The sequence below is a fragment of the Colletotrichum fructicola genome (assembly GCF_000319635.2).
Source record: "Colletotrichum fructicola Nara gc5 chromosome Unknown KSG_Nara_v1_contig11, whole genome shotgun sequence".
Taxonomy (NCBI): domain Eukaryota; kingdom Fungi; phylum Ascomycota; class Sordariomycetes; order Glomerellales; family Glomerellaceae; genus Colletotrichum; species Colletotrichum fructicola.
Genome location: NW_027094061.1, coordinates 217,946 through 240,197, shown reverse-complemented (window position 1 = coordinate 240,197; position 22,252 = coordinate 217,946). Strand labels below are relative to the sequence as shown.

At 55.8% G+C, this 22,252-nt stretch overlaps 6 protein-coding genes across 6 annotated transcripts; 3 read left to right on the top strand and 3 right to left on the bottom strand.

The window, feature by feature from the left end:
- Positions 1 to 167: 167 nt before the first annotated feature.
- Positions 168 to 1,424, top strand: trp4 (Anthranilate phosphoribosyltransferase; the record flags this gene model as incomplete). The annotated part of the gene is made up of 1 exon (XM_032037153.1): positions 168 to 1,424. The coding sequence occupies one exon, from the start codon at positions 168 to 170 to the stop codon at positions 1,422 to 1,424; it is 1,257 nt and encodes a 418-aa protein (XP_031883938.1).
- A 345-nt stretch (positions 1,425 to 1,769) lies between these two features.
- Naa16 (N-alpha-acetyltransferase 16, NatA auxiliary subunit) lies at positions 1,770 to 4,062 on the bottom strand (the record flags this gene model as incomplete). Its single annotated transcript, XM_032037151.1, has 3 exons — positions 1,770 to 1,942; positions 1,998 to 3,110; positions 3,159 to 4,062. 3 exons carry the CDS (start codon positions 4,060 to 4,062, stop codon positions 1,770 to 1,772), a joined length of 2,190 nt encoding a protein of 729 aa, XP_031883770.1.
- A 1,067-nt stretch (positions 4,063 to 5,129) lies between these two features.
- Positions 5,130 to 5,779, bottom strand: cid2 (Caffeine-induced death protein 2; the record flags this gene model as incomplete). The annotated part of the gene is made up of 2 exons (XM_032037150.1): positions 5,130 to 5,653; positions 5,713 to 5,779. 2 exons carry the CDS (start codon positions 5,777 to 5,779, stop codon positions 5,130 to 5,132), a joined length of 591 nt encoding a protein of 196 aa, XP_031883771.1.
- Positions 5,780 to 7,327: 1,548 nt separating this feature from the next.
- Positions 7,328 to 9,922, top strand: CGGC5_v016573 (Ankyrin repeat domain-containing protein 17; the record flags this gene model as incomplete). The annotated part of the gene is made up of 3 exons (XM_032037149.2): positions 7,328 to 7,770; positions 7,822 to 9,373; positions 9,866 to 9,922. The coding sequence occupies 3 exons, from the start codon at positions 7,328 to 7,330 to the stop codon at positions 9,920 to 9,922; spliced, it is 2,052 nt and encodes a 683-aa protein (XP_031883774.2).
- Positions 9,923 to 9,944: 22 nt separating this feature from the next.
- CGGC5_v016572 (uncharacterized protein) lies at positions 9,945 to 11,756 on the bottom strand (the record flags this gene model as incomplete). The annotated part of the gene is made up of 1 exon (XM_032037148.1): positions 9,945 to 11,756. The coding sequence occupies one exon, from the start codon at positions 11,754 to 11,756 to the stop codon at positions 9,945 to 9,947; it is 1,812 nt and encodes a 603-aa protein (XP_031883968.1).
- Positions 11,757 to 13,346: 1,590 nt separating this feature from the next.
- CGGC5_v016571 (Non-reducing end alpha-L-arabinofuranosidase BoGH43A) lies at positions 13,347 to 18,949 on the top strand (the record flags this gene model as incomplete). Its single annotated transcript, XM_066153543.1, has 13 exons — positions 13,347 to 13,409; positions 13,462 to 13,856; positions 14,317 to 14,422; positions 14,491 to 14,737; positions 14,788 to 15,633; positions 15,693 to 15,843; positions 15,904 to 16,012; positions 16,062 to 16,406; positions 16,456 to 16,556; positions 16,619 to 16,768; positions 17,085 to 17,147; positions 17,207 to 18,548; positions 18,638 to 18,949. 13 exons carry the CDS (start codon positions 13,347 to 13,349, stop codon positions 18,947 to 18,949), a joined length of 4,230 nt encoding a protein of 1,409 aa, XP_066006956.1.
- Positions 18,950 to 22,252: the final 3,303 nt, after the last annotated feature.

Here is a 22,252-nt window from a genome sequence, read left to right as displayed (position 1 = left end):
GCCACGTCTATCAATCTATCAAGCCAATCTCACTCACACTCACCTTTGACTCACAACAGCAGTGACTCAACACCAACCCGGATTTAACAGCTTCTCGAGCCAATTGATCCTTCAAACCAACACTCCAGTTCTCACAACATACATCACACAAAATCACCCCCGCCGCAATGGCCGCTCAACCTCCGGTCGCGGGGTCCGACGACGCCTCACTCCCCCTCATCGACATCAAGCCCCTCCTCAAGAAACTCTGGCCCGTCCCGGACGGCGGCCTCGCCGTCACCCCGGATGAGATCGCCGATGCCATCTCTTACTTTTTTACCCACCAGGTCTCCGATGCCCAGGCCGCCTCCCTCCTCATCTCCCTGCACTTCACCAACCTCGACCGCCGCGCCGATGTAATGGCCCGCTCCGCCCACGTCATGCGCCTCGCCGCCGCAAAGGTCGACTTTGACGACCTCTCCGCCGTCGTCCGCAAAAAGAACCTCGCCGAGGGCGCCTACGCCGGCGGCCTCTGCGACATCGTCGGCACCGGCGGCGACTCCCACAACACCTTCAACATCAGCACCACCGCCAGCATCCTTGCCTCCTCCCTGCTCCTCGTCGCCAAGCACGGCAACCGCGCCAGCACCTCAAAGTCCGGCTCCGCAGACCTCGTCAACAACATGCAGCCCCGGCCCCCCGTCCTCATGGCCGTCTCCCCAAAGACAATCTCCCAGGTCTACGCCGCCACAAACTACGGCTTCCTCTTCGCCCCCGTCTTCCACCCGGGCATGCGCTACGTCGCCCCCATCCGCAAGGAGCTGCCCTGGAGGACAATCTTCAACCTCCTCGGCCCCCTCGCCAACCCCGTCGAGGACATCCTCGAGGCCCGCGTCATCGGCGTCGCCCGCAAGGAGCTCGGCCCCGTCTTCCTCGAGGCCCTGCGCATCGGCGGCTCCAAGAAGGCCATGATCATCTGCGGCGACGAGGAGCTCGACGAGGTGAGCTGCGCGGGGCCCACCCAGGTCTGGAGGCTCAGCGCCTCGCCCGACGGCAGCGGCGACGTCGTGCAGGACCACTTCAAGGTGCAGCCCAGCGACTTCGGCCTCGGCACGCACCCCCTGAACACCGTCTCTCCCGGCAAGGAGCCCGCAGAGAACGCCGAGATCCTGAGGAGGATACTGAGCGGCGAGATGGCTGATGACGATCCCATTCTGGAGTTCGTGCTCATGAACACGGCCACGCTGTTCGTGGCGTCGGGCATCTGCGAGGCCGAGTCAAGCAACATGGGCCCCGGCGATGACGGCAAGGTCATCACGGAGCGGGGACCCGGCGGAGGACGGTGGAAGGAGGGCGTGCGGAGAGCGCGCTGGGCCGTCAAGAGCGGCAAGGCTCTCCAGCAGTGGACGTCTTTTGTCGACGTCACGAATTCGTTCGAGCAGTAAAGCTTTGTATAAAATCACATAATCACAGGGAAATGGTACAAAATGGGTTGGTTATTGATCAGGGTTGGAGGCGGAAATGGATATCACGGCCTCGGTACGGATGCGACATACAAACATGCGCGATGGCTCCGGCAGAAATGGAGTCTCATAAGCTTTTGGTAGCCCTCTATCACAACTTTTTATGCACTGTATCCCGGACTCGATGACTTGCCTCGTCATCCCCGCCGTTGATGATGACCGCCGTCGTCCTGCTCCACCTTCCTCGCCGCCGTCTCCAGTCTCGAGACCATGACGTCGCAAGCCTCCTCTTGCTCGATTCATCTGGCGCTTATCACAACACACTCTTTATGCGGGCGCCTTGAACTCGGACTTGATGACTTCTTGGACCTTGGCTGGTAGGCTCTCCAGGGCGGGCTTGATGACCTCGGCGAACTTCTGGGCGCGCTCCTGAACGCCGGCGTTGGACTCGTCGAGAGCGCGCGCAGCGTTGAGAGAGCGCAGGGCAAGAATGTACTTTTCTGTGAACATGTTAGCGCTGGACATATGCCTGTCTTGGGTGGGGGAACCACTTACTGCGGCGCAAGTAGACGTCGAAACCGGCGAACTGGGCCTCGATGTTCTGGGGGCTGAATTGCAAAAGGGGAGTGACAAAACGCATGGCGGCGCTCAAGGGCTCAGCATCCAGAAGCTTCAATCCCAACGGGTCGTCGTCCTTCTTCTTGGGCTCCTCACTCGCCTTGCCCTTGTTGGGGTCCTGCTTGGCTGCGCGCTCAGCTGCCTCGCGCTCCAGACGCTGTTGCTCCTTCTTGGCCTTCTTAGCCGCCTTCTTTCTCTCGGACGCATCGTCGCCGTTCGCAGCACCGTTGGCACCGTTGGTTGCCGGGCGATCAGCGCGCTTAAGGTAGATCTTTATAGCTTCAAGCGCCGCTTTTGAGTAGAAAGGATGGTCGCGCAGATGATCCTCCCACCTGACCATATCAATGTAGGCGCGGATCTGGCCCTTCCGAAGAGAAAAGCTGTGAAAGTCGAACTGGTCTTCTTGCCACACGTCAAAGATGTTGTGAACGGTGTGGAATCGCTTCAAGGCCAAGGCGTCATCTCCCAGTCTGGCAGCAGCCTCACCGTCCTCTGTCAAGAACCAGACACACTGCATGTCCAGGAGATCTGCGAGAGGCCCACCAACAGTGTCGGCCCTAGTGAAGAGGCCTACCGTCTTCAGAGCTTGCTCCCTCTCGTTGTTGCGCAGCTGGTACTTGGCGGCCTTCGTGTTGATGTAGCGATCCTTGGTATCCAGAAGGCGAGCCTGGTCCATGGTCTCAGAAGCCTTCTTGAGGTCGCCCTGGTGCTTGTATATCCTAGCCTTGGTCATGTGGAAGTCGACGCTGTCCTTGACCTTCTCAATGGCCTGGTCGATGTACTTGTGAGCTTGGTCCAGATCGCGGCTCAAATGGTAGTTGTAGTGCTGTGCCAGGAAGTATAAGGCGGCGGCCTCGCCCTTGGAGCGGTCGCCGTTGGCAGCTTCTGTGGCAGAGCTCTGCGATTTGATGTATTCCTGGGCGAGAGCCTCCAAGGCCTCCTTCTTGGCAGAGTCGGCGTAGAGGTGCTTCAGGTTGGCAAAGGTCGACGGAACGCCCTTGTTGAACATCAAAGTGAGGTACTCCTTGGCAGCCGCGCTGAACTCGTCGCCTGCTGTCTGTTAGACGTCGAATCAAATGGCATATCCGTCAAACTTACCCGTGAGGAAGTTCAGAGGCAACCGGCGAGGGGCGTCTGAGCGAGGGAACTTCTTGGCGTATGTGTCGTAGACCTGCTTCCTGGCGTCCTTGTCACTGTCGGAGAAGGCGTGGGCCTTTTCCAAGCCCTCAAAATAAGCAGGCCGGTCAGCGTTGCGCTCGACGAGAGCTTCCCAGGCAGCAATGGCCTCCTCCTTCTTGCCCAACTCCAGCAGGTACTTGGCACGCAACTCCAGGTACTCCAGTCTGTCGAGGTTCCGCTTGGCGGCGGACTCGAGGTGCTCCAAAGCTCTTTGGTAGTCGCCCTGCTCGGCAATGATGGTGTTCTTGTACATGATAGCCTCGGAGTTCTCGTAGTCGGCGCGGGAGGGGGTGGCCTTCAGGGTTCCTTCGTAGGTGGTGAGGACGTTCTCGGCAGCGGAAAGGTCGCCCGAGAGGTGGTGAGCAATGGCCAGCGCAGTCCAGCTCTGGCGCAGCTGAGGACGAGCCTGGAGCATAGCTGTGCGGCTCTGGATGTAGCCGGCATAATCGCGCATCTGGACCTGAAGGATGGCCAAGTCTCGCTGGATCTGGGCAGATTCGGGCTCGAGCCTGAGCGCGAACTTGTATGCCTTGATAGCCTCCTCGTAGTTCTTGTTGGCGCGGTACAGCAGGCCGTAGACGTGCCAGCAGATGTGCGACTTCATGTCGACGGTCAGGGCCTCCTTGCCGAGCGCAAAGGCCTCGTCGGTCTTGCCCTGAGCATTCATGATCAGGGCCTTCATGGCCATGGTGTCGCCATGCTTGGGAACCTTCTTCAAGATGAGGTCGGCGGACTTGAGGCCGCGCTTGTACTGCTTGTCCTCATAGGCGCGGATGACGGACCGAAAGAGGGAAGCCTCTTTCGCACTGAGAGGCTGTGGCATCGGGTTGGTGGTGGGGGGGTAGATCGGCGCTCGACTCGGCAGGATTGCGATGGCAGTGAAAAGACAGCTGTCGAGGCGAATGTCTTGGACGAGGCTGAGGCACAACCTAGAGTCGTCGGAGGCAAAACTCTTCGGATGCGTTTGCGGCTGCGATGCGGGAGAGGGGTCCTCGTCGACGAAGGAGGGGCACTAATTTGGCTGCAGTCGGGTGACTGGACGGCTGTGCTCCTGGCAGAAATCGAAGAGGACGATTGAGATGCAGAGAGCAGGAGTCGGTTGTGTCGGGGACCGGGTCTCGTGCCTTGTGGGGGAGTGCGGTGGGATGGTGAGAGGTGACGAGAGGACGAGTCCACAATCGGAGCTGCAAAAGAGTCGAATCAACGGCAGCGATGAGGTTTGGGCCGGGTTGGAGACGCTTCGGCCACACAGATGTTCCAAGCCACACAGCGAGTAAAATGCACCGCTGTGGTCCCGTCTCGCCCGTGGTCTGTGGCTGCCGGCGGCAGGCGGGACTGTTTGGCGGCGGCGGCCCTGCTGAGAAACACGCTGTAGACACCTCAGTCTAGGCACCTCAGTGGGAGGGAGCGCCAAACCCGAGTCAAAACCGATGAGGTGAGCCACCGGGCGGGCAGGCAATGGTGGGGCAAACTGGCCTGACTGTTGGTGTTCCCCCTCATCCAAATCACATTCACCACCTCACCCCATATGCACCCCCGTTCCAGCCGCAACGGCACTGCCCAAACCACCACATCTTGGTGGGGGTGCAGTCCAAGGTTCATAAGCTGTGAGCTAACAAGTTGAGATGGCTGCTGTCGGCATGATCGGGAGCTTCAATGCTTAGGTAGGTGTCGTGCCTGCCAAGGCCAGAAGAGAGCTTGTGAGCCGCTGCATCAATCCCGATTCGTCCCTGAGCAATCCACGCTCATACTCCGAGTGGGGGTCTGTCTGCCAGTTTCCAAAAGTATTCTCATTGATCATTGTCGGGAATGGTGGTACAGTGATGATACACAAAGGTCCGTTATACATGGATATTTACAAGCCTCTTGACGAGTGATGCAAGGGGACGGCTATCGGTTATCCCCCTTGACACCAGTCCTCTGTCGCCAACTCTCCAGTGCCTCCTCCCATGTGTTTGCGGACTCGCCGCATCGTTGCTTGACCATGTCCCAGGTCCTTGTCCGCACAATGTTCTCGACGCCCTTTTCCTGCCGGATCAGCATGGCAAGCTGCTCTGTCCGGGGTTCTCGTGGGAAGAACCTTCCAGAGTATGGGTCCAAACGCTCATCCACTACCCTCTCCTTGTCCTTGGCCGTCTCAATCTGTCGTAGCAGAGCCTCCGGGTCGTCGGGATCTGGACTCGTTGCGACTACGCCACAGTAGTGCAGCACCTCGGCTCGCGCGTGCCATGTCGGAAACAACGCTTGATCTTTGAAGTTCTGGCATGCTTGAGGGTCTATTTGTCGCGGAAATGTTCTCGGGGTGCGCTGTGAGGTTGATGATGGGTCGAAGCCGGCTCGAGATGGTGTTACCAGAGCATTGAGGTTCTGTGATATCGAGTCGTCGATACTTGCGCGGGACAGCCGGAGAAAGTCTATGAATGGGTATCAGCAGTGTTCTACGGCGCGCTCGAGAAGGTGAAGGTAAGGTGACCTCTGAGAGTCCCGGTCGAGAAGCAAAACTGAGGCGTGAGGTGTGGTACGGGTGGCGGTTGGGTCATGATGTCGGTATATGGAGGTGGAGGCGGGTTGGAAGGATTTGCGACGACAGGAGCCACGGCGGAGGGCTCCTTTTTCCAGAATATGCCCGCCAGATTGAATACGTGCTTCGGTGGTAAAGTGGTCGTTTCCCTGAAGGTGCGCCGACTGGCTGGCCGTGAACCTGGAGAATGTTGTAGAACAAAGGCGATGCTCAGACGACAGGTGCAGGTAGGCTTGAATCAACTTCGATTACGTCGACGGAAGCCATCCGCAGTGGGCTAGCAGATGTACGGCGTCAGGTATCCGTACCTTACCTTTATTACCGGGGGGAGCTTGCATGGAGCATGGGAATGCCTGGAGAGCACGCTAGTGGACGCGGGTGGACTGATTGTGTGAGGTGAGCACCTGGACGCGCTGGAGGCAGCACCTATCCAATCAGTCAGCAGCCAAAAGAAGATGGAATAAAATAAAAATAAAAAAGCCCTCCGGAGGATCCTCGGTGACCACTAGAACGGATGGCCCGTGCTCGCCATGGCTTTGGTGGTCTGTGCTTGGTCCCCCGGTGGGTGGCCCAAGCTTCCCAAGAATTCCAGGGATTCGATTCGAAAACCGTCAAAATGTCTCGGCAGCTCACCTCGTCTGCCGTTTTCTTCCCACGTCTCCCCCACGTGTGCTCGCCTGAGCTAGAAAGCTGTCAATCTCCCACCAAACGGTACGAGCGCCGCTCTAGCCTCACGTCAGTTGTCGATAGTCTTCAAGCCACCGACCAGAAAAAGAAAAACATGCCATCGCGCATCTTCCAACCCCGCGATCCAAGTCAAGTCTGTTCTCATCGTTCCTCGTCCCCGATTTGTCACGATCACGTACGACAAGCGTCAACCACACGGATCCCCTCCGCCCCTCCAAGGGCCCTGGGATTCCGGCTCCGGGCTCCATGCCCACGGGCAAAGTTGCTCCATCAGTCGATCTGCGCCCCTTCGTTTGTTGGTTCCCCTTGAGAGCACCACTCGATATCCCGGCCAATAATGCACGTCAAGCCATGTCCACTCGCAGTGTGATGGAACTGAGTAAGGCGCCGGCGCGTCTCCCGCCGCGATGATCCCAATTCCTTGCCGCCTGGGGACCAGCACCCGAATCGCCTCTCCCCATTTTCACCCGTCTCTCTCCCGTCCTTCTAGCTCGAAACCGACATCGATATTCATCACCTGGATTGACTTTCAGGACAATGGTGTCAGGTCGCGCTCTAATCTGCCGCTACGCCCTTGGCGGCGATCCAGACACCTGGGTTCGCCAGTTGCCTCATTTCGCCAAATGGTCTCCAATAGTTTCCCCTGCCTAGCATCGCCCTAACTACCGTTTTGGGATCGACCACATCGTCCTGCTTTTTGGTTCGGAATGGGTCGTTTCCAGATTTGGCCCCCCTGGTCCCGCGATCACGCTGCTCATCTCCTCGAGCGAGTCCTCTGCTGCACAAAAGAGCTCCATCTTCTCTCGAAACCCTCACCTTGCTTCTTCTCGTTCTTGATGCCCTATCGTATCGATGCGTCTCGCCACCTAGGTCACCGGCGATGGACTCCCCGGGATGTCTGCCCGGTGCCGGCCTGGCCGACTTGATAAGGACAGCCCCGCTTCTCGCCGATCGATATGCTCAAATGTCGAACAGTCTCAACACTGCTCCCGTCACCTTGGCTGCGCTCGCCAAAGAATGCAAGGCTGTCACCGATGCTCTTCGACGATTCAAGTACCTCCGTCAGACTATTCCCGAGACCCTCGTATTCGACCCCGTTCTCCTCGACGAATCTTGCCACGAAGCCCTGGATGCCGTCGCGACCAATCTTTCACAGCTCGACTTCTACAGCGCGCGAATCCGCCCTGCCACGAGCGACAGCGCCGTCGACGTCTCCAATGGCCAACTCACCATTATCTGGAACGAAGACACTCTAAGGCAGATCCATCGCCAGCTAAGAACAAGCCGTCAATCTCTCGCTTTCCTATTGAACTGTGTTCCAAGGTGAATCAATTCCCCCCTCCCGGGCTTGCGATCGACACTCACACTCTCCAGCGAGCATGTGACGTCCAAGAACCACTCCACATTCATGCACTCATCCCGCCTCGTCCCTTGGGACTGTGCTATAAGCCCGGCTGTTTTGAACAAGGGCAGTCGATTGCGTCTGTCAACAATCGGGCCACGAAACCGTCCAGATGTCTCGTCTGTTTGCGACGTATCCGGAGTTCACTCCGCGCTGAGGAGACTCAGGCCAAAGCCCGGGACTCTTTTCAAACAGAGCATGCGAACAACCAAGGAGCTGCACGATGCCATCGATCGAGGGGACGAGGCCACTGTCGTGAAGCTTCTGCTGCAACGGATCGACCCGAATGCGCCTAGTTTTGGATCCAAGATCACCCCGCTACGTCGAGCTCTCAGCCGGCAGCTTCCATCGATTGCGACTTTCGTCGCCATCGCGGGAGCAGACCTGGAGCACCGCGGCGAGGATGGCGACACGGCGCTCATCACTGCTGTCAAACAAGATTTCTCAGACAAATACGTCTCCTTGCTCTGCGATCTCGGCGCTTCAGTCAATGCGGTAGACGCATTGGGGTGCTCAGCTCTTCACTATGCTGCCATGTCTTCAAACGAAGACGACGACACTCTAGCTGTTCTGATACATGCTGGAGCCGACGTTGACCGCCGAGACTTGGGTGGGCGGACGCCATTATTAGCAGCTGTGCAAAACTACCGTTTCAAGTCGATAGAGAGGCTCCTCGAGTTCGGCGCAGACTTGGAAGCTCGCCTGCACAATGGACGCACGGCACTCCACGTCGCCATCTCAATGCGCAGCTGCCCCTTGGTGGAGTTTCTCTCCGACCAAGGCGCCTATCTTGATCGGCGAGTCAACGAACACACCGCTCTGACCTTCGCGATCGCCGTGGCATGCCCTGATATTGCCGAGGTGCTGGTCCAGGCGGGCGCTAATGTTGACCACCCCAGCACAAAAGGGAACTTTCCGCTTCTCGCTGCCGCTGCTGCCGGCGACCTACGCACCATGAAGCTTTTGCTCTCTCGGGGCGCGAGGCTGGACGCCGTCGGCGGCGAAGGGTATCTACCCATCCACATGGCAGCCCACAAGAACCGAGTCGAGATCTTGCATCTTTTGTTCAAGTCCGACTCACCCATCGACCCCTTGACAGAGCACGGTGAGACTCCCCTCACTATAGCAATGCACTTGGGGTGTTACGAGGCGGCCCAGTTCCTGATTGAAATCGGAGCAAATGTCGACCACGCTGCACCTGGTGCAGAAAGAATCATCAGCCAGGCACTCAAAGCCGGAAACACGCGCATTGCAATGGCTCTCGTCCGAGGCGGAGCAGATCTCACTACACCCCTGAGACGAGAAACCAGCATGACCCCGATACATCAAGCAGCTCACCTAGGACAGAACGATGTGATTGCAACGATGATTAAGGCTGGTGTTGATCTCGACACAAGGACTTGGCCTGGGTACACACCTCTATTCTTTGCAGCGGAGGCTGGACACATTGCTACTGTCCGCCTTCTTCTCGCCGGCGGCGCCCACCTCCGAGAGCGATCAAAGTCATGCGGAAACCTCCTCTTCGTGAGTACGGCCCATCCTGCGATGATGAAGTTCCTAATTGAGTTGGGCCTCGACCCCAACGAGCGCGATCACCACGGCGCCACGCCACTTCATTATGCAGCCCTAAATGGCCATGCTACTACGGTGAAGCTGCTCTTACAACGAGGCGCGAGGATGACGCATGCAAGTGCAGTCTTCGAGACACTAGCTGACTACAAGACAAAATCTACCTATCGACAAGGTACTCCTGCCGGCTTAGCCAGGCAGAAGGAACACATCAAAGTTGCTCGGCTGCTTGAAGGCTGGAAGTTCAAGAAACCCCCACATCCTGCATGAGGCAGTGTTTTACTCGGAACCTCGTTCCACTTTCACTTTAATCTCATCTCCTATGTCACTTGGAGGCTTGCTTGGACCAGAAGATACCCGGAGACTCCAGTGAGGCGTTCAGCCAAGGCTGGCTATCCTATACCAACAAAACATTTCCTATCTATGTCGATCTGACGGAACTATCAGATGTATATTTCTCAATCTACCAACAATAATGCCGAGCTATTGCTCGAGGGCCAATGATCATCCATCCCCGCAACTGCTATCATTGAAAGTGAGGAAAGAAGGCAGAGAGCTCCGGCGTGTCGTACAACCCTGCGGGGGCTTGACGGAGGCTGATGAAAGCCTCCACAACCAAGAATATCCTTGCTACAGCAAATACCGCCAACACGGAACCCAAAACCCACGACTTCACCGATTTCATCCAGGGTTTCTGGTGCCCATAGCCTGTCAGATGTGACCCTGGAGCCGCCCCGGAAACAAATACGTCAAATCTTGGCCAAATTTGACGTGCGAGAAAGAAGATCCAAAGGATAGCCCCCGAGCATGCTATAGTCAGCGAAGAGACCAGCCAGAGCGTATGCTCAACCGGAGTAGGGAAGTGGTCCACCCAGCCAGAGAGGTGAAGCCCGCCGTAGGCTGCTGCTGTCAACGCAAGAACGGAACGCAAGACGTCGCGATGGACGTTGACTTGGCCAAGCCCCAAATTCGTCATGGACGGGAAATTGACAACGTGAGGTACAATGTAGTCGGTCTCGCCGAGGAAAACGCCAATAGTGGGCACCGAGGTGAAGTAGTAGGGGGCATACGACTGTCGATCGACGCATTGTGCCCATAGGACGTCTGCTGCTTGTGCAATCTGTTTCAAGAAGTCTGGATCGATTGGTTTGAAGCTTCTCTTCCCCTGTTGAACATCGGGGAATACCCTCCGACAGTAGATTCTGCTGTGATGCAGTGTGAGCTCTTCATACAGAGGCGCAAAGTACGTCTGGAGGCACTCTGTCGCGACAGTCTGCTTGCCCTGATCGATATGGTACTCATATGCAGACCGGGGCACAGTTCTTGTCTGGGGATTGAGAGCAGTCGGCGACCGACGCGGCCGAAGGTCGCTTACATCGAATCCAAGAAACCTAGATGGATCCCTGGAGCCAGGTGACCCAATCGACAAGTGAGTTGTCACGAGAACCCTCTTATCTTGGTGCAAGGCATCTCCCGCAACCCGCACTCCGCCGCCCTCCACCGAGCCTGCAGGCAAATAGATGAAACATCGAATATCGGTGACTCCGTCAACCGCGCTTACAGGCGAACACGCCGACATCAACGAAACCACATCCCCAAGTCCCTCACCCACAACCGTCGGGTCAAGGACATCCAAAGGTTTACTCCACCAAAGAAGATACAACAGCACCGCGCACGCAACATGGCCACACGTATTTATCTCCAACAGCGACACAGGCAACTGCTCAATCATGCGCCCAACGACCTGGGCAACCATCCACCCCGCCTGGATGCAAACCAGCAACTTGGCCATCCAGTCCGCCTTGCTCTTATCCTGTATCTGGGACTCGTGAATCTCGGGCAGCTTCCCCAGAAACGACAAGAGGCGAATCCCCTCTGGCGTGAGGGTGACCCTCTCGCCGCCGCTCTCCTCTCCACAAGCCGGTCTGTCGACCACAAACCCGCCCATCACGGCGTAAAAGCATTGCGTCATGTCCCACTTGTGCCTCGAAAGCCCATCGACATCTCCCCGGTGCGTAGCGTCCTTCTCAATCTCCCGCTTCAGCCATCGCGCGATGATGTACTGCGCCGCCGCCGTCGCGACGACAATCTCCGGCGCGAAGATGCCATAGAGGACCCACTTGGCCCGCTCGAGCGCCCGGCTCCGGGCCGTGGAGCGCGCGGCGGGGACGTTGAGGTGGAGCGCCGTCCAGACGCAGATTGTGAGCGTCAGGATGCAGGAGCTCACAAGACTGAAGGTGCCGCGGCCGTTTGGTTCGGAGACCCAGGTTCTTGTCGCGGCGGGCTCGGCGGAGGTTGGCGTCGGGAGGAAGAGGGAGACGAGCAGGGTCAGCGTCATTGAAGGAAAGGGGTGTGAGCGCCGCTCGTGGGGCCGATGTGCGAAAACATGCTTGCGAGCTGAGATTTCAAATACGGATTCGTCTTTAGAGGGGGAGGTATGAGTCTGATTTTATCACTACTACCCTGGGCTCCCGGGAGGGTGTGGTAGGGACCGCGTGACGCAGCTCTGAGATGCCGAACCTGCATGAGCTGAGAGTAGGGCATGGCCACCACCAACCAGGGGTCTGGAACCAATGACGCTTACCTTTTCTGCATCAAGATAAGACTATAGGCTTGATTGCAGTGAAAAAATTAAAAGGCCTGCAAAGTTGTTCGGGAGGGGCAGTAACCTGAATTTCCGGGTACCACATTATCAACTCACTGACATACCACTCATGTTCACGCTTAACACCGCTTGAAGTCGGAGGGCTGGCGAAGAGTAACACATGTTTCCCCTTTAGAGTTACACAGTAGTCAAAAAGGTATGCCCGTACGCGGTAACCTACTACACGAAAGTTAAAAATAGTTAGAAGGGTTACCTATCTAGCTATCCACGTGGCTGGCTTTGTTCTCCTATTTGCAAGTTGGTAACCTTATTGTATTCCCTATCATAGTTGATGTCGCCACAATCGCTGTTTCTGTTGTTGCTGTCATCATAGCATAATTGTCATCTATAATCCCTCCGCGCGGGTAGTGAAACTCAACTTTCAAGGTTGACAACCCTCTATGCTTGAACTACGGTTTTTTTTACGATGAAGAAAAGTAATCAAACATCACTGGGGCTCGATTTTTTGAACGTTTGTCTCTGTTTCAGTGATCTTTTAGCCATGTTGTGCTGGCGTCTTCATATACACGCATTTCTCGAGGGAAGTGATTTCACACACTATCTCTTCCTGTAAAACTTATTCCATATGGTCAACTCGATCAACAAGTGTTCATTTTCTCTTATTTACCCCTGCATCTAGAGACAAACAGCCTTGACAATCGGCTAGAATGAGACCTGACCCGGGAGCTGGGCAAAAAGACAGGCAAGCTTCTAACAGACCTCTTGAAGCCATACATAATCGGGTCGGGGTCCTTCATGCTTCAATACCTGAGGCAATGGCAAAAAAAGGCAGATCTTTGTCGTCCGCCACCGTCAGTGTCTGCAAAACTCAGCGGCCCTCATCTCCACCAAAGGCAAGCCCATCTACGACAGCTACTTACCGCCATTGAAGTTTTGGCAGGGCGAGATGCTACGTCAACTGATCTAGTATTATCGATACAGAGGTTTTTGCTGATTTAGAAAGGCTTTTAAGCAGACTAGATAGATTAATGATATTCTTACGAACCTAGATCAAAGCTTTCTAAGATATTATAAACAGCATCAGGTTACTTAGTAGGCATCTGTTCAAGTATAAACAGAATTTTTCATAGTGTGGCGTAAAACTCTACAAATTGGATGTTCAAACCGCTATGAGGGTCAGCAAGAAGACCTCTATGGCCGAGCTATGGGGTATATGAAGAGGGCTCGCAACCACGTCAAAGTCTTCCCTGCACCTTCAAATTCCTCCAAGTTCATCTTACATACTCGCTTTCACCAAGCTTCAAACCACCACAACCAGCCAAGATGCAGTTCACTGCCACTCTCACCCTTCTCATCACCGCCATCACCGGCGCCAGCGCCTCGGTCGTCGGCGAACCCTACGGATATCCTCCTCTTCCCAAAGCTGCATCCCCGTAAGGACCAGTACGATGGCGTCGTCTGCAACATCGATCACCTCTCCAAGACGAATAAGATCTTTATGACAGCCCGCCACACACCCGACGGCGCTTACCGGTACCTCAACGGCCTCAACGGCAAAGCCGTCCAAAGCGCTGGTCCCGGTCGCTGCACCCGCGTCTCCTGCGCCCACAATCTCGGCGTCTACTTCTGCAACGACAACCGCCACACGATCAAGGTGCCCTGGTCTAAGATTGCCAAGTACGCCAACGACATTGGCATGATCTGCGGCCGAGCTGTCCACACGCCGAACAAGAAGGGGCAAAAAGACCCCTACGGCAGGGACCACTTTGGAAAGATCGTGCTTGGACGAGAATTATTATCAAAACGGCCAAAAGCACAGCAAAGACCGCTGGAGTGTGTTTGTCAACGGCGACCGGTGCTAAAGGGGTTCATGTATTGTTTGGGGGCGAATCATTGGTTTAGATCTCACACTCAATTAATGTTTCCGTCTACATACAATATACCAGTTCTGCATCATCTGTCTGAGGTTCAACACTAAAGTGATTCCAACGGAGATCTTCCCCTGCATCACCACAAGAAGCTAGGCGATTCTAAGCGCCTGGCGCTGGACATCTTCCGCTTACACCCGTAGCAGCCTAAACATGCAAAACATGTCAACGGCAATTCACACCCCTGTCGCTGGGGCTGAGCTGAAATCGAAAATCCCCGCGTCTTTGTTAATCGCGCTCTTCTCCCCAAATGAAGCGGCTCTATGATCTTGAATTAGTCTAAACAAGGCATGGGACATTTAGAGGTGAGACAACTCGTTCAAAAGAGCTCGGTATCAGCATGGAGACTCCTGAGCAAGACGTAGTCGAGAGCTCCCTGAATACTTCACCGACCGGACACCGCCACACATGTGGCCATTGCACGTCGCTCTTGATATCGCCTTCGGAGGAGGATCGAAAGCGAAGAGCAACGTGAGTCACATTCGCTGTCATTTGCATCGAGGCTAATCATTGACAGAGTATGGCGCAATGACTTCCAGCGAGACATGGAGGTTGTCCACGAAGCTGTCGATGCCGGGTGTCCCTTCTTCGCCTGGCTGAGAGAGCATATTGCTAGATCCTCGTCACCGATTGAAAGGCTCTTGCAGGTCAAGATGAAGTTTATCTTGAACTCTTCTCGGGAAAACTTGGCGGATGTTTATCGCTGTGATTTAGTAGTGCGAATGACCGATGGCCATCGTCACTACCTTCTGCCGATGCCGAGTCTTGATGTTGAGTCGGACGAAGGTGAGTTCCATGAACAGAGGTGGCAGTCGCTCGAGCTGAAAAGTTTCCAGGGGAGACCGCCACAGAACCAGCGGTTTTCCGAACCATCGATGGTAGCTCGGACGTAGAAAGCGGTATTGGGCAGATCCGCCGTCGACTGGCTTGGTGTCTGGAATGTCACAAAGATGAATGCAGGCAGGAGACCGAGGTTCGCCCTCTGCGATTCATCTCCGTCGGTACTGGGGACATGACTTCTGTTCATATAACCAAATTGAGCAGTACAGGAACCGACCCCTATGTGGCGCTCTCTTACTGCTGGGGCTCTGACCAGTTTGTGAAGACGACGAGTTTGAATCTTTCACAGCACGAAGACATGATCAAGATCACTTCATTACCAAAGACTATACAAGATGCCATCTTTGTCACGCAAAAACTGGGAATTGGTCTTCTCTGGGTAGACAGCCTTTGCATCGTACAGGATGACACCAAAAGTCTGGCGAAGGAAGTCCAACACATGGCAGATTACTACGCCAACTCCGTCTTAACAATCTCTGCGGCGAGAGCCAAGAGCTGTCACGATGGATTTCTTTCACGAAATAACAAGCGGGACACGAACATGCTGACCCAATTCTACTTTCCCGTACATTTCGGTGAAAAGAGAGACGTTGCCAGTTACCTCAAGCTCGTCCCGCCCACACAGCAAGAAGATCTCCCGATCGATGCCCGAGGTTGGACTTTCCAGGAATCAATCATGGCCACGAGGTTAGCCACCTTTGGGGAACGTCGGATCTGGTGGTCTTGCATGGCCAGAGGCGCAAATCAAACGCGATCGGTTGGCCACAACGTCCTTCGGACCGAGATATTCGATTATCGAAGAGACATGCATGTGGGTGGCCCTCAGTGGAGGCAAGAATACGGTATCCAGGCCTCTAAAAAACTTCCCATACTTGGTTCCTCGTCTGACGGGATCTCGCAGAACTACGAAGACTGACGTTATGGGCACGGCTTCTCAATGATTATACATCACGGGTCCTCTTCGTACCACAGGATCGACTGCCTGCCATCGCCGGCATCGCGCGCATGGCAGCGTCCTTCTTCAATAATCCGGAGAAACCAGTCTTGCCGTTGTATGTCGCCGGTTTGTGGAACACAAGGGAGCTGCCTCTTCAACTCTTATGGGTGCCCAGAAAGGAGCGCGCGTTGCATTCGTCCTACATAGCACCGTCGTGGTCGTGGGCCAGCTACACAGGACAAGTTTCCTGGAACTGGCCAAACTATGCAACTCTCCCGGCGCAGGTAACTCCACGCTTAGATCGTCGCGGCCATAAGAGCTGACTTTGACGAGTCATATTTAGGAACCGACCGAGAATTGACAGATCCACGAGATCCAGACATCCAGGAAGTTTCGGTTAGCTTGTGCAACGACGTTGCGCCATACGGAGCCATCGCCGCTGGGTTCCTGAGGTTGAATTGCATTACTTTCGACCCAAGCCAGCTGACCAGAGGCCCTAGGAGACACCTCGAGTTACTCTTCGACGCGGATGGTAATGAGTCTACCTCCTTGGACGCTGTAGACTGGCCGTATTCGGACGAATATGGCGGTCTTCTCTGCATCCATGTATCGAATTACGAGGGAGACTACCCCCGTGGTCTCATCCTTGCACCCAACGAAGACTGCACATATCGCCGTGTCGGTGTCTTCTTCAACTGGCGATCCGATCAACCATCAAGAGAATTAGAGCATCGCAAACAAGAGATCACGATTGTATAACCTGCCATTTTGCGACTGCTCGATCTCTCTGAGAAAGAGAAAGGCGCATTCTCGCGAGTTGATTGCCAGGTTCGTCCCAGCCCGCTGCAATACGACGCTGCAATTCCCCTTTCCATGTTGACCTTTACCAGCAATGATTGGACCGCATGCCGTGACCAAACCCCCGGGGCCCTGACACACTTTGAGCCCACAACACCCATCGGCACTCGACGCGACGATTCTTGCTCAATGCCCGGTAGAAGGAAAGCTTGGCCCTTCGCCAAGGCCGTCGACGCAGGCCGGTGCATCTCAATTCCGCCTATCGGTCCTGGCACAATGACGTGTTGTACGAGGGGCAGATCTGTCGGATCTGGCATGCGCCCTGCTTTTATCCGGTCCCCCGCTGCGCGAACCCCGCGCTGGTCCCCCGCCCTGCCCCCGCGTCGGCCCATCTTCCGGACCCGAACGCCGGGCTGCGGCCGGAGATGTCGTTGCATGGAGGTGCATTTCCGTGTTCGGGGCCTGATATAAAGGGCGGGCTATATGTGATGTTCTCAGCTCTTGAGGTGGTCTTTGTTCATTGACCAAGATACCAATTGTCGCGATGAAGTTTCTCAGGGCCGCCGCAGCTCTGCTGCTCGCCGCGGGTGTCTCGGCCATCAAGAATCCAGTTCTCCCAGGGTAAACTCACTTTCGCCTCCTCATCCTTCCCAAGCTTTTATTCTGCTGACAAGCGCCAGATGGAACCCGGATCCAGCCATCCTCCGCGTCGAGGACACGTACTACATGGCCGTCTCCTCCTTCACCTACTTTCCCGGCGTGCCAGTCTACAAGTCCAAAGACCTGGCGAACTGGGAACTCGTCTCTCACGTACTCAAAACCCCAGAGCACCTGCCCATATACGGCATATCCCACGGCGAAGGTGTCTGGGCCCCGTCATTTTCCTACCACGATGGCCTCTTCTACATCACCTCCATGACCCGCTGGGGCTCTGACCCGAACTGGCGTTCCTGGCCGCGCATCTGGTACATCTCGTCCCCGGACCTCGTCACCTGGTCAGACTACACGTGGGCGGAGCCCTACGGCATCGACCCGGACATCTTCCACGACGTCGACGCCGGCAAGACGTACCTCAACCTCATGGGCGTGAACAACAACTACGACCGCTTCTGGGGCATCACGCAGTGCGAGATCAACCTGACCACCGGCAAGTGCGTAGGTCCGTACCGCAGCCTCTGGAACGGCACGCTCCCCAACATCGCCAGCGCCCGTCCCGAAGGCCCGAAGATGTTCAAGCGCGGCGATTACTACTACCTCCTGATCGCAGAGGGCGGCACGAGTACAGGCCACCGCGCGACGATCGGACGCTCAAAGTCGCCCGAGGGACCGTTCGAGGGTGCCCCAAACAACCCGCTCATCTACAACGGCGCCGACCAGAACCTCACCGTGCAGTCTACCGGGCACGCCACCTTCACCGACACCCCCGACGGCGAGTGGTACGCCTCCCTCCTGGCGCGCAGGAACGTGAACGGGAGGTCGGTGCTCGGCCGCGAGGCGTTCCTCGTCAAAGTCGACTGGGAAGACGACTGGCCGATGATGAACGGCGGGGAGCCCCTGATGCTGAGCCAGAGCATCGACGGGGGGCCCGACCAGCAACTTCCTAAGCCGAAGTGGACGGACAACTTTTCAGGGGCAGAGCTGGATCTGAGTTGGTACCAGGTCCGTACGCCATACACAGAGAACTTTCGTCTCAAGTCGTCGGCGGCGAGCAATGATAAGAGGATCGTGGCAAACGAGTCGTCGTCGGGCGGTCTTGTCTTCAACCCGAACGTTTTCACCCTCGGCGACCGCGACACGCCGGCCGCGGTCTTCCACAAGCAGACGTCGCTCAACATGACCTTCTCCGCGAAGCTGCTGCCGACAGAGAAGGGTCTCGGACCGAGGCAGTCCGTCGGCATCGCATCGTACCTAAGTGAGGTCAACCATCAGGACATTGGCGTTAGGGGCTGCTGGAACATGACCGGACTATGCTTGTACGTCGATCTGCTGCCGACGTCGGATGGGGCCAACACGCGGCCAAACGTAAGACCACCTTCCCTCTTCTCCCGCCCCATGAGGGAAACGGAGAGAAAACAAAATTTGTATCGTGGGCCAAAGCTGACACTTCCCAGTCAACCGAGTACCCTCTGGGCCAGTCGACGATTCCTTCGGACCTCACATTGCACATTCGCGCCGCTCCTCTGACATATTCCCTTGGATACTCCCGCGGCAGCAACTCGACCTCGCCGACGTGGGTGAAGGAGTTCAGCTCCCGGCAGATGAGCGCGAACCCCGGGTATCCCAACTTTGAGGGCGCCATGTTCGCGCTCTTTGCGAGCGGCAACGGCGAGCCGTGGCCGTACGACGCGCCTGACGTCGGCTTCAGCAGCGTCGAGGAGGTCTACTACGAGGAGAACCTGCCTGATTATGATGACTGGAATTAAGGTGAGGGGAGGGGGAAGGGGCTGGGATGGGATCGGCGTCCGTACACAAGGCTCCGGCCGAGGGGTTACTGATCGTCTCCGGTCCGTGGCCGCGGGTTGTTCAATATGTAGCTCTTAATTTCACCCTTTGATATGCGTACGAGAGATTCCATGTGAAATTGTTATTTCACCTCGCAGTCGAGCTGCGAGCATCACCATGTTTTCGGCTGCCGCTTACACCCCTGAAGTTACTTGGCAAAATGTGAGGTTCTCTGCAAGCTTTTCTGTAAGCTTCAAATGACCGTTTGTTTGATTGCCAATGAACCATAACAGCCGTGATATCAATACTACAGGTCGGAAGAAGACCGAATCGAGGTTACGCGGTCCGTCGTTTTCGGCCATAAAAGCCGACATATTGGTGTGGCATCCAACATACGAAGAGGCAGAAAAAAAAAAAAAGAGGTGCGCCGTTTCTTAGTGATATTTGGGAACGGAACGATCTACCTTCGGAACCATCGGTGATATGGAATGGAACCCTAGCAGTCGCTAAAAAAGTTCAATATCCCGGTAGTAGCACCAGCAGCAGCAGCTGGCTCCGGTTCGCGGCGGCAGCTGGGGCCGCCGAGAAGACGGGAAGACCAGGGCTACGACCGACATGAAAGAGACACAGGTGGGAAAGGATCTTCAGGTACGAGAGCCCCGGAAGCCAGGACGCGAGCATCCGTCATGCGAGGCGGCTGCCCGGCATAGGCCCGGTCGCGGCCGCCGACGTATGTACATATCTCTGGCAAGCAACGCGGACTTGGCCCGTCTGCAACGTGAGGGAAAAGAAGATTGAAAAGCCGAGATGCATGATTATGATTGAGCCCTACGCCACTGACCGCCAGTCTGGCTGCGTGGCGGCAGGCCTGCAGTCGAGAAAAGGGGATGCGATGCAAGGCCCCCAAGGCAAATGATGTTCTGGAAGCTCCCAGGGGAGGTGAGATGAAGATGGCATCGGTGGGGGGCTGTCGAGGGCCGCTGCAATTCGTACCTACATATGTATTCGTGCGGCGGGGAAAGCAAGCCGGCTCGGTTCGAGGACACGCGCAGGATCAGAAGTCGAACTGTCAGCGACAGTGATGATCGCTCTCGGTCTAAGCCACACAACGACACACAAGCAAGCACCAGACATAAAAAAAGCTCCCGTCCGAGTTTGCGGGGAAACGAAGAGGTAAAATCGCGTTGTAACGTGGGCGATTAACGAAGCGAGGCGACATGACATGGTCCAGGAATGGTGCTGGCTGTGCAACCACAATGTCACCCTGGGACGTAAAGCCGTGGATCGTTTTGATGACATCTGGGTACGATGCAGCAATAGTGGCAGCAGGAGGCAGAGATTGCAAATGAGATTGACGAAGCATTGCGTACTGCCCAATGGTCAGAAGTAAGGTTGGCGAGGAGGCAGAGCTTGACCCTGGATGAACGCATGAAGAAGCACAGACGACTGGAGATGAGCCTCGAGAAGCCATTATTGGGTACGAGGTGCAGAGGCTGAAAGGGGATGCCGGTCATGTGGGTGGGCTGCGAGCATGTCGGACGCATGGATGATGCCCGGTGAAAAGGAGACACGGGATTGGAGTGTTGTTTACAACGGGATGAAGTAAGCTGTTCCCAACGAGAACAATAGCTTGGGTTGTGCTTGATGGCGACTGCTGATGGAAAACCTCTCAAGGAATTGGAGCGAGTCGATTGACGGATAATCTCCAAGAGGCGGAATAGCGGGATATCAGTGAAGCATGCCATCTATGGACAACGCCCGGCATCACATGCCCTTCCTCGGAGCTTCAGGAGTAATGGGACTTGCAAGGCGTCAACTCGAGGTGCGCGTACACCGTACTCCGTATCTTGCCAGGTGTCCATTTGATCAGTTGAGGCCGAGGATGACTCTCGAGTATGACTGCTCAGGTGCTGGCGAGGCAGTTTTTCTGCCTTGAAGAGGTTGGTTTTGTGATGCGGCGGACTGAGTAAGACGTAGAAGGTTGACGGCCCCTAGAGATTGGAATATATTGGACCTGTGCAGGAGTCACCCGAAAAGGCGGCCGGTCTGAGATTGTGGCCCTCTCTCTCTCTCTCTCTCGCTCGGTGTTCGGTGGTGATGGTGGTGAACAGGGCCAATGGCTCAGGATGCCCTGACAACTTTTAGCTGGGGGCGTGAGCATGTGAGGGGGAACAGGGGAGGAGGGAAAGACGGAGGCGCAGAAAGGGGGAGAGAGGAGACGGGCCTGTCGCGACGAGAGCAAACAGAGCAAGGTGTAGGTAGGACAGGGCAGGGTTTGACGGATTGGCGGTAGGGTCCGAGACGGCCCAGGTGTGTGGTCGCCAAAGGAAGGTTGCGAAGGGGGGGTGGGTGACGATGAACAAGAACCAAACAAAAAAAAAAAAAAACGGAGGAGCGGTGATGCAGATTGAGATGCGGAAGTTGGGGGTTGTCAGATGGTGATGTTCTGGAAGATGACGATGATGTCGATTCTGGCCGATAAAGCCCAGGGCTGAAATTGACCATCGACCAGGCCAAGGCAGCGCCTCAATGATCTGCTGCGCGTGTGGCTTTGGTGGAATTGCAAGTTCATGCGAAGAGGCTGGCAGAGGAGGGCAGAGGACGGGCTTTTGCTGCATTTGGGCCCAGGCGGTGAAATTGGATGGAGATTCGAGGAATCGAGTACCGTACCTTAGGTAGGAAGTGTACGTGGAGGAGACGCGACCGCGGTTGGTGGTGGAACAAGACGGAGCGGTAGCCGGTTACGTAACTCAGCGAGACGAGGCTAAGGCAGGGCGAAGTGGACCTGACAGGCAGGTATCTCGGAGGCTGAAGGAAGGTCCTGCCAAAGTATCCTCTTTCCCTTTGTTGCTCTTTCCACATAGGTAGGTAAGGTAGTCACATAGTGTCCCTCTCTCTAATGGAAGTGGGCAGGCATCGATCATGGGCAACACCTTCCCAATGGAATGCACCGTGACCTTATTCAGGCTTACTTTTTGGCTGATATTGATTATTGCCAGATTATTGCCCAGATGCAGGACGCAATTGCGTACTATCTAGCTTGTCACGGCCATATCTCCTTTTTCGACAGCGACTGATATCATCTGGAGAACACGGGAGAGTGAGTCCTGTCTCTTACGTGTGCGACTCTACCTACATTGGCACAGTAGCAGCAAAAGTAGCAGTGTAAGTGTTGTTGCACGGATATTAACATCAACATAGCTAGCGTCGGTACATCACCCAACGTTCCCTGTGAGCTGCCAGTGACTGCCTGCCCGCAGACGGTATGCAAAAGGACCGCTGGG